Here is a 14,209-nt window from a genome sequence, read left to right as displayed (position 1 = left end):
CCCCTGCAGCACCTTCAGGCCAAAGGAGGCCTCAGCGGAAGACAGAAAATCCACCTTATAGTGCTTGGTTAATGAAGGTGTCAGCGGTAGACCAAATAGCTGCTGTGAGAACTTCAGTGAAACCCATGCAAACACCCTACAGACCAAAATTATGTACTAAATCATTCTTGAGCAGCTACATTTGAGAAAGTCTTAAGCTGCTTGTGGACAATTCAACAACAACACAGCTAATTTCATCACAAATTATTTGCTGAGTTCTGTTCACAATTTGAGTTCCATTTTCTATTTTAACAGAGACAGGACAAATCCCAGTACAGGAAACCTCAGTTTCCACACAACAGTGGTAAAATTGACTTAAATTTTCATCACTCAATAGGAATAAAACCGATGTGTTACAGTTTGAAGGGTATGAGGCTTTCCCCCCACTCTTATAGCTGTGAAATCAGTATTCAGTGCTGTACATTTAACTGCTGTTTGTGAGGGGATTTCTTCCCGAGTGACCTACATAAATGTTGCCTGACTACGATTATTTTTGCTGCATAAAACATCCTGAATTTTAACAATTTTATATAGCTTATTTCACGCCTTAATTATGTCTCATGTGGGTTCCTATAATTGGTTTTGACAGATTCTCCAAATTAATATGAAAAGAAGCTTTAAAAATGTGTTTTTATGGGACTCTAGTTTGAAGAAATTATTCCTTTGGGAAATAAGAGGTTTTAAACATCTCTTTAAGACAAGATTCTTATTCTTTAAATACTGAAGCTAAAATCTGCGGTGTTTAGGTCCTTAATAAAAGTTTAATGTTTAATATAATCATATTGAAACCACGACAATCAGCAAAGTTAGGATCCATGCATTCTTTATTTTAATGATTAGACAAAGGAAAATTGGCAATAATCTATCAAAACTGTATCTTATCAAGAATTGGAAAGGTGTTTAAAAAACTTATTCACATTCAATTCAGATTATGTACAAACCAGTGTCTGTAAAAAAGAAAACAGCAAATTCTTGAGTGTAAAATAATCCAATTCTAATTCATATTCCAGCATTTCCAATGACCAAACTTATGCTGTAAAACAAGATACTACCATAGTGCAGACATGTTCCACAGTCTTCATTATACGGGTCTCAACAGCATAGCTGTCAAAACAGTTCCCCCGAGCATCCTTTTATTTATTTTAAGTGTTTTGAGAAGTTTCCTAACACTTCATCATCCGTCCGGAAATTCCACTAAAATGCAGTCCAGGATAATTCTCTCTCACTGTGGTAATGGCAGAACAGTTGCCATGTATAGTACCAAATGCATGGTCTGCTTTTTACTCCAAGGAGGTTAGCCATTTTCAGCAGAGTTCAGCCCTTGAGTATTTGGCTTAAAATCAGGATTTACTCCTAGGACAGTTTGAACATGGTGCTCTACACAAGCACCTAGACCTCCAGACTCACCCTACGCTGACTACATCTGAACGCAGATGCACCACAGTCAGGAGCTTCCAGTTATTTATAGTAGCAGCATTCAGTATAGCCATGAAAATAATTCCCTATTTACAAATATCTGTTATAACTATAACTATAACTCTGGACTAAATCCAAAAATAAAAGCAATGAGGAAGAAAACACATGGTATAAATCCAAGCGGACATTTTTAAGCACTCTTACAACTCAATGTTTTGGTTTATGACATTTTGCAGATGAGTAGCCATTAAAAGAGACTAATCACTTACGAAAGTTTGAAAAGTAGGGAAGCTACAACAATTACTGGTTAATCGAATGTGATAGACATGTTTGGAACACACAGGAGAAAGATCCACCGCTACTGGGATAACACAATAAAAGCTAAGAGCTTCTGCAGACTAAGGTGCTGTCAATAGTGTTCTAATTTAGGAATCAATAACCCCCTCAAAGAGCTATAAAATATACCAGAAATCTCTGGATTATACAAAGTAGACCAGATTGAAATAATCTAATAACAAATTAGATGTGTATTTTTATGGAAGGCTAGAAGAGAAATTATGACAGGACTTAACTTCATACTTGTGCATTGAACTCCCAAATCCAGGAAATGCAGAATGAACACTATTCTTAATTAACCCTTCTGGACCAAGTACTGAAGTGGTCTAGCATCACAATATTGTATTCAGCACATGTGGTACTGTACTTCAATGTAAAAGGGCAAATCCAGGAAAGAGTTTCAATCTTACTTTTGCATCTCCTGGCTGTAGCAAGTGTACTCAAGGCTTAATGTTATTATATTGGTGTATAATCTCCACCACAACCTTCTGTAACACAGCTAGAGATTAAAACTCCAGGATGGCAGAATTTTAGGCAGTGGAAGACTGGCAATTTAAATGTTTTGAAGATTCTGAGTTGTTCTTCAAGAGCCAGATCCAACACTCATTGAAGTAAACAGGCTCCTATTTACTTCAACAGGCATTAGATTGGGCCTTAAGGGAGTCAGAGTTCCAGCAGGGACTATTTCAAACAAAAGATCACCTCTGCATTTTACTAATAACTCTGTTAATGGAGACTTGGCTCTGATGTACAAACAGATGATAGAGGTACCAACTTTTGGCAATCCTTTTCTATATAAAGAACAAGCAATAGTTAGAATGCCCAACAAAAAAAACCAGCTGAATTTCTCAGAGATTAATGCTGATGAGAGGACCAAGTAACAACAGTAAAGAAAACTCAAACTGTAGAAAACTTTGTATTAAAAATCCAACTTTAAATGAAGTTCCACTCAAGTAGTATCTGGGACAGTTTACTAGTCCTTAAAATTACACAAGCAGTTCTGACCTAGACAGCCAGAATGAGGTACCAAGATGTGGTTACTTTATTAATGCTATCCATAATGAATTCAACAGGCAAATGCAGCCACTACCTAGAATGCAAATACTTTCAGATTAGAAGAGCGCGCGCACCTTATTTGATGTAACTGCCCTGATTTCCAGATGCCAACATTCTGTGACTAGTAGAGGTCACACTGGGCAATACACAGAAGTTCCCAAGGACATTAAAGATGAGGCAATTAAAGAAAGCAAAGCCTTCTTGGTATGCAACACAAATGCAAACACCTCAACATATTACCCAGTACTCAAACAACAACTTGAAAATGTCCATGAAGTCTCAGTCCTATTACTACTTCATGTTTTCTGAAGTTGAGCTCTTTCTGGAGGGGAGAAAGTTTGCTTCAGAGGCTCTGTTATACTGGCTTTGTCCATTAGGTGTCTTGTTTAGAAAGGACTCCAATATTAAATTTACATAGGCTGCAATACCATCAACAGTCAAACCTTTCCATCCACTCTATGCTTCATTGAGCTCAGCTGCACCAAAACCAAGCTCTTTGCTTGCACAAAATGTTTTTCGCCAATCTCATCATCCCCAAAACATCCCATTCTAAAAACTGTTCACCAAACACCAAATCATTGTAGTTCTAGATAAAGAACAACAACAAAACAAATTAAGGTGGGGTTATTAAGTTTAGTTTCAATTTTTCACTTTGTATAAAGGCTAACAACCCATAGGCCTCCTTTCAGCTGTTCTGGGACTCTCTTCTCCCTTCTTAAGCTTCTCCAGGTTTCTCCAATTTTGTATACCATCACGCCTCACTGTAACTGGGGGAAAAGGCCATAGTTTTTATTTCCAAGCAACATTAAGTGATGTCTTACTTGACTAATGAATATTCATTTATCAATACACTACATAAAATAAATTCACTTAAAATCACTTAGCCTGAAATAACCTTCAACAGCTGATACTAAAGCTTAATATGTAACAGAGAAATCAACTGACTGTTACCTAGGAAAAACACTGCCCTTCATTTTAATTTGCCGTAATCCAGATCCTTCCAACTATATATTTTTGGAGAGAAAGGTCTGAAGGAAACAGTAGAATGCTACTAAAAATAACCCTCCATTTCTCTACACCTGACAACAAAAGGTTAAAATCCTGGAATGCTTTGGATGGAGATGCTGCTGCAAATGTCTGCCTATTTCATATGCCCAAAGATCCAGTGGGGGAGAACAGGAACTCAGAGCAATGCAGTCCTGTGTGGCAAACTGCCATCAAAAGGCAGGGTTTGAATTGATGTTATTGTAGCAAAGATTAGCAAGATGACAAAAATAAATCCAGAAATTGTCATGTAAATTTTAGTGAGGAAAAATTTTAGAGTATTAGTCCTCCAACCTTTTACAAGAATCCATGTTAGGACTTCATGATTGACTTGTTTCAAACTATTCAGTCCAAGCCTTGGTAGCTACATTAGAAATTGGCAGCGGTAGTACAGGATGCACGCTTTGTGCTTGAGAATGCAAAAAGTGTTAGTAAATTTGAGAACAGGCTCTTGTTCCAGTGTGAAAATAATATTTTGGACTTATCAAAACCAACATACTTAGGCACAGAGACTATTAAGGGGTGGAACTCTCTTTAGGAGAGACTATTCTTTCTCCTTCGGTCCCATTGCTGCAATACCTGGCCTTTTCCTAATGACCCAAAGTGGGGTCAGGACTCAACTGGTGAAAAACATTGCTTTAAAGGTTTATATTGGATTGATTCTCTTCAAATGGTTTATATGTCAAATCAAACAGAACTTTGCTAACTTCCTTCATTTAACTTCATGGCAGTCCTAAGTGTCTTCAGCGTTGGGAAAATATCAACCTATACCCAGGGCTCACGTTGCTGGTAGAAGCATTAGCAGCTTTTACACAGGTGGTCCTTATTACATGTTTATCATTTAGAGATTGCTTATGACATAACGGCATCCAAGTTAGTCCATCCATTGAGAAAAAACCCTTTTTACACAGAAGAATCATATGGTACCCAGTGCAGTAGCTCAGGAAAATATGGGAGGAAGTTGCAATGATTCAGGCCAGAAATCTTGAGCACTGAACTTCACTGTCATGTGAGGACCAAGTAAAAATCCCTTGTTCCTCCCAGATTTTCTAGAGTCAATATAAATGTCCATAGAATATCAGCTTCACCTGTGCTAGATATAAAACTGATGGAATGCTAGCTGGTCCATAAAGGGCTGCACCAAGTTATCTGTGGCAAAGTAGAAAACGAGTCCAAAGGTTATGGAGATTGGAAGAGCTGGTAAAGCCTTCTTGAAGATGGCAAGAAGTAGTAGAGTAAGGCACAGACCCTGAAAAGAAGAACAAGGAGATGTTACATGGTAAAACTCAATCCAGCAAAAATACGTATTACAGAACACATCAAGCCGAAGGGCAGACAAAAAGGTTGGTCAACAATATTCTTTTGCTTTTCCACACTGAGTGCTATTAATGTCAGGATTACTTACTACACAAAGTAACTCACTAATGAGCCCACTCAGTAAAGCACTGAAGCATATATTTAAAATCTCACTGAAATCAATGGGACATAAACATGAACTTAGGTGCTGTGCTGAACTGACGCTTAAGTGACTGATCCTTCCTATTCCAACTGAAATCCACAGCAAAACTTGCAGTTTAAGATCATGACGGCAAGATCAGGCACTGAATAACCAATATGCAAAATCCCAAAGGAAAACATACAACAGCAGCCCCTGGGGTCACTGAAGAATGCACTGAAATATCACCACCACCACATTACATTATACTCACAATTAGTATAGCTACAAAACAGGCTAAAGTTGTGTTCCAGTCTCCACTTGCTGTTGCTGAGGCCTTGCCAACCAGAACACTGTAGAAAATGAAATCTCCTAAACCGAGCTTTACTCCTCCTGCAATGGTAAAAATATGGGAGCGTTACATAAAGACCCAAAACAACTCGCACCAACAGCCACAACAAATGACTTCCGTTGCACGTATCTGACAGAATAATCCAAGAAACCAATAGGACACCCAAAAGCAACTAGCAGATTCTTTTTGATCCTCCTGCTGCAGAGCTGTTCCAGTCTCCAATACACATGAATGATATGTCACAGCTTGCCAGTACACTTCACTGTGTCGAGTTATAAACAGATTAAATGTCACAAATCAAACATAAGAGAAATTTCTTTTTTACGCACAACCCCATTTTAAATTAAGTTAGCAAGGAGTCGAAATGGGAGGCTCAGAATCAATGAGAAGTAGCTTTTCAGAAGCTGTTTTAAAGCAACAAGGGAAGAAGCACTTACTGGCATGACTATCTCTACCAGATAAACACTGATATCAGGAATTGGAATATAAAAGGGAAAAATGAATAGAATGCTCAAAAATAAAACATTCTGGAAAAAAAGGATAGCCAAAACGCACTTCACAGAGTTCTACTATGTGGCCTGTAGCTGATTTAATCTTTCGTACAGAGGTGTGGCAAGCAAAAACGGCAGGTCCCTACAGAGTACTCCATTTTGACACAAACGGGTTATTTCCACCGTCTCTAGAGTAAAAAGGAAGACCTTTGCCCATTTGCTCCACTTTATGCAAATTAGTTGAGGTCTTCAGACTCCTAATAATTGCCAGTGTGACTCTGAATTGAGCAAGTTTGGATGTTTCTGTTATATTTGTTATAGATCTAAGCCACTCTCAATTGTTTCATTTTACAGCAACATTTTGCCAAAAGACTATTCGTACTACCCTGCCTAGCGGGCAGATGAGTCACTTGTTATTTTGCAGTTTCCAGTTACATATCTTCCAGTGCACAAACCAACAACCAGCAAAACATTCCAGTGACCTCTTGTGTCTTCTATAGAATCTTTTTTTTGATAGCTCTGAAAGGCTCTTTGTGTAATTATGATGCATCTTTCAGATTAAATGGGTGTTTGTGTTTCTGCAGTACATGGACCCTTCAAAAGTGCATGAGCCAATGTGCTCGTTTTTATGGTAATTATCACCTCGGCAGGGACTTTAGTAGCATAATATCCAATTAACAGCATTTCTGTAAAACAGAAGTAAAGATGATTTCCTGTATGTTTGTTCTACTAATAAGCCTCAGACAGTGCCATAGCTTTTTCAAAGCCTCTACGTCAAGGCTGTCAAACACCCGGATGGTGGGCAAGATCGAACCCCTTGGATACTCTCATCTAGCCCACAGCTCCCTTTGTCACATCAGTGCAATCCAACTCTGGACTTGCTCTGCGGGAACCAAGGGAGAGCTGGAGATCAAGTGGACACCTGCTGAAGAGGAAGAGCTCAGGAGTGAGCTTATGCCTGATTGGCCATATGCAAGGAAGCCCCTGCTGCCTCCATCTCACCTCAGCATTCCTCCTCCTGCTATGGCAGCTGCCTTTGCATCTTCTGCCACTGGGACTGAGCCCCGTTGCTTCGGAGCTTCCCTTGCCCCTCAAATTGTTTCTGCTCATCCTGGCCTAGTGGGACAGGCCCCATAGCACTGCTACCCCAGATGAGGCACAGGTGGTCTTCTGCCCTGGGGAGGGAAATATAGGGCTCCTCTTCTCCGAGCAGCTGCTCTCTCCTTCTCTCTTCTCCCCCTCTTTCTGCCCTTCTTCCCTCTCTCTCTCCTCATCTTTCCCTCAGGGTTCCTGATAACCCCATCGACCCCTGCAGCACCAGGTTTATGGGAGTGGGTCCTCCTCTTCCCACCATATTTTGCTTGCCACTGCTGCCTCCACCAACCAATCCAGCCTTCTGTTACTTTTCAGATAAGGAGAAAGGAAGAATTAACTTAGCTAAACAGATGCACTCTACAGTCAGAGGAGCCTGGAAAACATGCTCCTTACTGGTGAGTTTTGTTTCTCTGGCTCACAAACCCCAAGTCAAAGTACACTTTGGCCCTCACCTCAGAATGAGTTCGACACTCCCACTCTATGCTATAATTATTGTTTTTTTCTAGAGAGATCCTCAACAGTTCCCTTGTGAACTCAAAGGAGTTCCCATATCTTAACCATTCCCCACATTTATTTTTCAGCCTAGGTCTACTTTTAAAAATTAGATCAGTCTAGTTATGTTGCTCAGGGCTGTGAAAAATTTTGCACCCTGTGCGACGTAGATAGGTCGACCTAACCCCCCTGTGTAGACACAGATGGGTTGACAGAAGAATTCTATCAACTTATCTGCTGCCTGGATGGACTGACTGATGGATTATCTACATCGAGGGAAAAACCCCTTCCATAAAGGTACAAAGGATCTGTGCTAGAGAGGCACAGCTGCAGCGAATTCAGATATAACACGGTAAAGCAGCGCTCCAGCGAGGTGAGGGTGTACGCTCCAGCGGATCGAATCAAGTTCGATCTAACGCAGTTTCACCTATAACGCGGTAAGATTTTTTGGCTCCCGAGGACACCATTATATCGAGGTAGAGGTGTACTTCATTCATATGTTGCTATGGCCATTAGCTGGATGAAACTCTTTGCATCCCATCAGCACTGATTTTTGATTTGCAAAGTGGTCCTCCGTTTTGCCGGGACTCAGCATGGCTGCCCCTGAGCCTCTGCTAGCCCAGGAGCAGGGTGTTACCATACACCCCTTCCACTCAGTTCTTGTCCATGTTCACTAGAAATTTCCTGTGAATCTGGGAGGACTGCAGCTCAGGCTGCAACAATGTGGGGAAAAAACTAGTCTGCCATTAGACAGACAGTCCCATGAAGGACAGACTCCAGAAACCCTTTTCTTTACTACTGCTTAAACCTCTGTGGTGGATTCAACTCTTTCAAACTGTGAGACAGACAGTCCCAAAACCACAGAGTTTGTAGTAAATCAAGATTACTGGTGAGGGAAGGGGAGAAGAGATTGATTAAAACAAAAGAAACAGACTGCATAAAATAGCTAGTCTTAAAACTGGTAAAAGCCAACTTAGGTCACTACTCGAAATCAGCAGCACCTTATACTTCTCATCTCCCTGGAGTCCCTCAGTACCACTGCTCGGGTTACTCTGATCTGTTCACTGTGATTTCCCCTAAGACTTAACCATTATGTGTTTCCTAAATTCATTCAGGATCATGTTCAGATTTGGATCAGCTCTTTTGGTTCCTGCTTATCCTGTAAGAACTATTACAGTTTGGAGCGTTTAGAATGTGTACACACACAATAGGGTCTCCCAGCCCCATTCCAAAATCTCATTTACAAGTATAGTTTCCCATACTCCTAAAGGCCATGCTTTCTCCTGTTAATTGTCTTGACTGGAGGTGCCAATCTAAACATAACTCAGTCTGTCTTTAAAGAGATAGGTTTTAGTTTTTTGTTTTTTTTTTTGACAGCTATGAAACACTGTCAAATTAACACTGATCTGTCACAGACGATACCAAGCTAGATGCCAAGTGAAACACTGCATGGCAGCACATTCCAATCCTACTAGATTACCAAGCTCCAAGGAGTATTAACAACATTTATTTTAATTCCTGGCAGCAAGGTTCCTTGTTAAAATTAAAAAGTCATTTTGGAAACAACTTCTGAATATCCAAAACATCCAGAATTGCAGCTACTATTCAAAATTTAATTTCTCATCATATTGGGAAGCTCTAATTTAATGAAAAATGAAGTATTTGAAAACGAAAAGAATTATGCAGAGTTAGGACTAGCAGTTGTCCTGATCTCAGATCTAAAGGGCTTTCAAGAGACAGCTGTAGAAGGAAATTGATGCCTTAGTTACTTACCATTGACTACAGTAATTAATAGGGTGACCAGACAGGAAATGTGAAAAATCAGGACAGAGAGTGGGTGGTAATAGGAGTCTATATAAGAAAAAGACCCCAAAATTGGGACTTTCCCTATAAAATCAGGACATCTGGTCACCCTAGTGATTAATAACCCAAGCTCCAGAGACAGATGCTAAACTTTAAAGGAAAAATTCAGTGGGAACCTTACTGGATGCATCTAGTACAGAATGTGTTCACTTACCTTTATTAGCAAAGTGACATTAAAAAAAATACTTACAACATCCCAACTCACTCTTAAAAACACAAAACTAGTGTTTTGAATTAACAGACTGTATCACTGCTTGCTCTGCACAGTGATCACTGCATGCTAAAACAATTCTCTCTCAAGTCAAGTCGTGTTGAACAGTAACTTGACGAAAAAGGGAGTGTTGAGAATGCTGTCTTACCATGCTGATGATATTAAACATTTAAATACTGTTGCAGTGTATTAAACGCTCAGTGATCAGTGCAATGGCTACAAAGCTACTGCCACAAAACGTGAATTTCCCAACAAACTTCTAACAAGTTATTGCTGGCTGACAAGTATGACCAGCAGCATTGTAAATATGCTCCTAGAACTACTGATTGTAGAAATAGAGGGACAAAGACACACATTTTGGAACAATTTATTATTTTCTTCATTTAAAGTACCCACAGGGGCAGGGAGAAAAAGTGCCTATAGCCTGGGATAGGAATCTAACAGTTACTTTAAATAACAATCCATTCAGAAAACTATAACTGTCTACCAACACAGCCAGTCTACACAAAAGAATTAGGTCAGTTGTTAAAAGACTAAAATACACTTCATCCCACTCCCAAGACCCCTATGCCCCTAAGTGTCCTCCCCAAAAGCTCTACCAAAGAAAGAGGCTTTGCAGTTCACTCTGAAGGTCAACAGAGATTTGGGTTATTTTGGAGAAAGGTAGGCAATAAATGCCAAAGATGCTGTTATGTAATACACCCTACTAACATCCTACCACTGTAAACAAATGCCTTCACTGATCACAACTATGGTAATAACACATGGGGAGAGAGACAGTCTGCCAGACAGGCAGGTCTGAAAATGCTTAACGCTCTACAGGTCCAACAACACCTTAAATTCCACCTGGAAACGAAAAGCCTGCCTGTGCAGATCCCGACTATTGATGTTATGTGCTCAATGAGAGACACTGTACTTAACAAGCAGGTTGCTACAGGGAAAAAAAAGCAAAAAACAAGCAAGCAAGCTGCAACATCCCGCATTGAACTTTGGTTTTTAATTAGACCTAACATGTAGTTTTGTGCAGAGTGTACTGCGGTATTCTAATCTTGAGGTGACAAAGGCAAGGATCACAGTTGAAAGGTCTGTATTCAAATGAATGACACTCTCTGACCATCAGTGGACTGAAAAAAAGCCATTCAGGTCATTGCTGTTACATGATGGTTTAAGTCCATCCAGTCCTGTGAAGGTCATCAGGTGGGTCAACATGTCCTAATCATTGGGGAATTTTCAGCCCGTCCTATGTGTCTATGTAAGTAACATATGAATGAATAGGCACGTTATCTTTAGCTGACTGAAAATCAAATGTACATTTATTCAGTCTTGGAACGATACTTACTCTCTTCTGGGTCCTCGCTGGCTTGGGAGTTACTAGGGAGAGCCTGAACAGCAGCCCGGGATTCAGGAGTGGATTCAAGGGGCCCTATTCTGCTATCCCTTTGTTGCTCCCATTCCGGATTGAAACCTCCATCATCCATGTCAGCATCTTCATTCTGAATCTGGTTTGCTGCAGCTCAAGGGAAGAAAATAATAATATAAAACTTATTTCAAAAGTGTTTCTCATACATAGACACTCCTGTTAATACAGTAAGTCACATCAAGTAACCTTCCTCCTCTAGTTGGCAGAGGTGAGATCTCAGCTGAAGTCTTTAGGAAAAATGTGGACAAATTGGAGAGAGTCCAGAGGAAAGCAACAAAAACGATGAAAGGTTTAGAAAACCTGACCCATGAGGAAAGGTTAAAAAGACTGAATATGCTTAGTCTGGAGAAAAGACGACTGAAAAGAAGGACCTTCAAATATGTTAAAAACTGTTATAAAACTGTGATCAATTGTTCTCCATGTCCACTGAAGGTCAGACAATAAATAATGGATTTAATCTGCCACAAGGGAAATTTTAGGTTAGATATTAGGAAAAAACTTTCTAACTATTAGGATAATTAAGCTCTGGAATAGGTTTACAAGGGAGGTTTTGTAATCCCTATCATTGGAGGTTATCTAATCTGTTTTTAAAATACACCTGTCAGGGATGGTCTAGGTTTACTTGGTCCTTCCGCAGCACAGGGGCCTGGACTTGATGACTTTTCAAGGTCCTTTCCAGCTCTTTTCTAACATAAGAATGGCCACAGTGAGGCAGACCAATGGTCTATCTAGCCCAGTATCCTGTCTTCCAACAGTGGCTGATCCCTGATGTGTTAGAGGATGTCATAAATAGATAGCTAAGGGTTAATGTTTCTTTTACCTGTAAAGAGTTAACAAAGGGAACCAAACACCTGACCAGAGGACCAATCAGGAAACTGGATTTTTCAAAGTCAGGGAGGGAATTTTTGGACTCTGAGTCTTTTGTTTGTCTCTCAGCTATGATAAGCTTCTTTCTTCTTCTAATCTTCTGTGTCCAACTTGTAAGTACAGGTAGAAAAACAATATAGGCTTTTATGTTGTTTTGGTGTATTTACATGTGTGTAACTTGTTGGAATGGTTCAAATTGGATATCTTTTTGAATCGACTGTTTATTCATATTTTCTTATAAGCAATAGCCCTGTATTGTCATCTTGTTACAGAGAATATGTTTATGTCTTTTTCTTTCTTTTTTATATAAAGCTTTCTTTTAAAACCTGTTTGAGTTTTCTCTGGTTAAGGAGAAAGGAAAGACAGGGGGAGGGGAAACACTACGCTCTGTGTTTAACTCTCCTAATGTCCCAGGGCGGAAGAAGCTAAGGGGGAGGAGAGATAGAATCTCTTCTGGTTCCTTGTAATTGGGGTTTGTCTCTTGTGGAATAGAGGAGATATGCTTCTATATTGTGATGTAAAGAGATTGCATCAATACTCCCATGGTTAGCCCAGAGAGGAAAGTCTGGGTGGGAGAGAGAGAGGGAAGGGAAGTGGGTTATTTCCCTTTGTTTGTAGGCTCCAGGGTTTCTGAGTCTTGGGGTCCCGGAAGGTTTTGGGGAGACCAGAGGGGGCCAAAACCCTGGAAATTTTGGATGGTGGCAGCGAGATCAGATCCAAGCTGGTAATAAGCTTGGGGGAGTTTCATACAAGCACCCAGATTTTGGACGCTAAGGTCCAGATTTGGGAGAAAGGTTTATGATAGAGGAAATGAACAGAACAGGGCAATTTATCAAGTGATCCAGTTCCATCTTCTGGTGGTCAGAGGTTTAGGGACACCCAGAACACGGGTTGCGGCCCTGACAATCTTGGCTAACAGCTACTGATAGATTTATTCTCTGTGAACTTGCCTAATTCTTTACTGAGCCCAGTTCTAGTTCTGGCCTTCATAACATCCCCTAGCAACAAGTTCCAGAGATTGACTGTATGTTGTGTGAAGAATACTTCCTTATGTTAGTTTTAAAACTGCTTGCCCATTAATTTCATTGGGTGACCCCTGGTTCTTGTACTATGTGAAGGAGTAAACAACACTGTCATTCACTTTCTCCACATCAGTCATAATTTTACAGACCTCTATCATATCCCCATTTAGTTGTCTTTTTTCTAAACTAAAAAGTCCCCGCTTTTTTAATGTCTTCTCATACAGAAGCTAATAATTTTTGCTGCCCTTCTCTGTAATTTTTCCAATGTAATATATCTTTTCTGAGATGGGATGATGTAAATGGCAGGCAGCATTCAATATGTGGGCATACCATGGATTTATATAGTGACATTAAGATATTTTCTGTCATATTATCTATCCCTTTTCTAATGGTTCCAAATATTTTGTTTGCTTTTTTGACTGCTGCTTCACATTGAGCTGATGTTTTTAGGGAATTATCTACGACTTCAAGATCTCTTTCTTGAGCGGTAACAGCTAACTTAGACTCAGTCATTTTATACGTACAGTTGTGTAGCGATGTGGGACTCACCCATGCGGCACTCCTGCTGGTGTCTTGGGAATTTGCTCATTTCCAGCCTTGGAGCACCCTCTGCAAGCCGGTGTTCCACTGCTGCTAGGCCCCCGCGTCCCTTCCTGGACTCCGGTGCCCTGTTATCTGGGGAGCTGCCCCCTGGCAGTAACCCCTCACTCTGCCTCTGAGTCTCCCCTCTCTGGGGAACCCCCAACCCTCTACTCCCCACTTCGCTTCAGTCTGGGCTACTGCCAGTCATCATCAAGCCCCCACTCCCTGGGGCGGACTGCAGTGTAAAAGCCACCAGGGGGTTTGGACCTCCTGCCTTTGCCTCCCAGTACCTCTATGGGCCCTGGACCAGGCCCCGCAGTCTGGGGAGTTGCTAGCCTCGAGCTCCCCTGCTCCTCTGGCTCTCCCCAGCCCTGGTTCACTTCCAGTACCCTTTCCCCAGCCTGGAGAGAGACTTCTCTTGGGCCTCTGGCTCACAGCCTTTTTATACAGGCCAATTGTGGCCTGATTGGGGTGTGGCCCAGCTGTGG

At 40.7% G+C, this 14,209-nt stretch overlaps 1 protein-coding gene across 6 annotated transcripts in view; it reads right to left on the bottom strand.

Annotated features, from left to right (window-relative positions):
* Positions 1–845: 845 nt before the first annotated feature.
* The window catches only part of PSEN1 (presenilin 1), a 67,582-nt gene continuing 54,218 nt past the window's right edge, over positions 846–14,209 (bottom strand). For 4 of the 6 annotated variants that reach the window (XM_075065422.1, XM_075065421.1, XM_032781366.2 and 1 more), the window contains 3 exons: positions 11,170–11,343; positions 5,601–5,719; positions 846–5,140 (listed from right to left, as the gene is read on the bottom strand). In XM_075065422.1, the coding sequence (XP_074921523.1) occupies positions 4,985–5,140; positions 5,601–5,719; positions 11,170–11,343 (449 nt within the window). In that variant the 3' untranslated portion in view covers positions 846–4,984. The remainder of the gene's footprint in view (positions 5,141–5,600; positions 5,720–11,169; positions 11,344–14,209) is intronic. The other 2 variants (XM_075065423.1, XM_032781364.2) reach the window with 1 other exon arrangement.

Source organism: Chelonoidis abingdonii, chromosome 4 (genome assembly GCF_003597395.2).
Source record: "Chelonoidis abingdonii isolate Lonesome George chromosome 4, CheloAbing_2.0, whole genome shotgun sequence".
In the NCBI taxonomy this organism is placed as follows: domain Eukaryota; kingdom Metazoa; phylum Chordata; order Testudines; family Testudinidae; genus Chelonoidis; species Chelonoidis abingdonii.
This window is presented reverse-complemented; position numbering and strand designations above follow the sequence as displayed.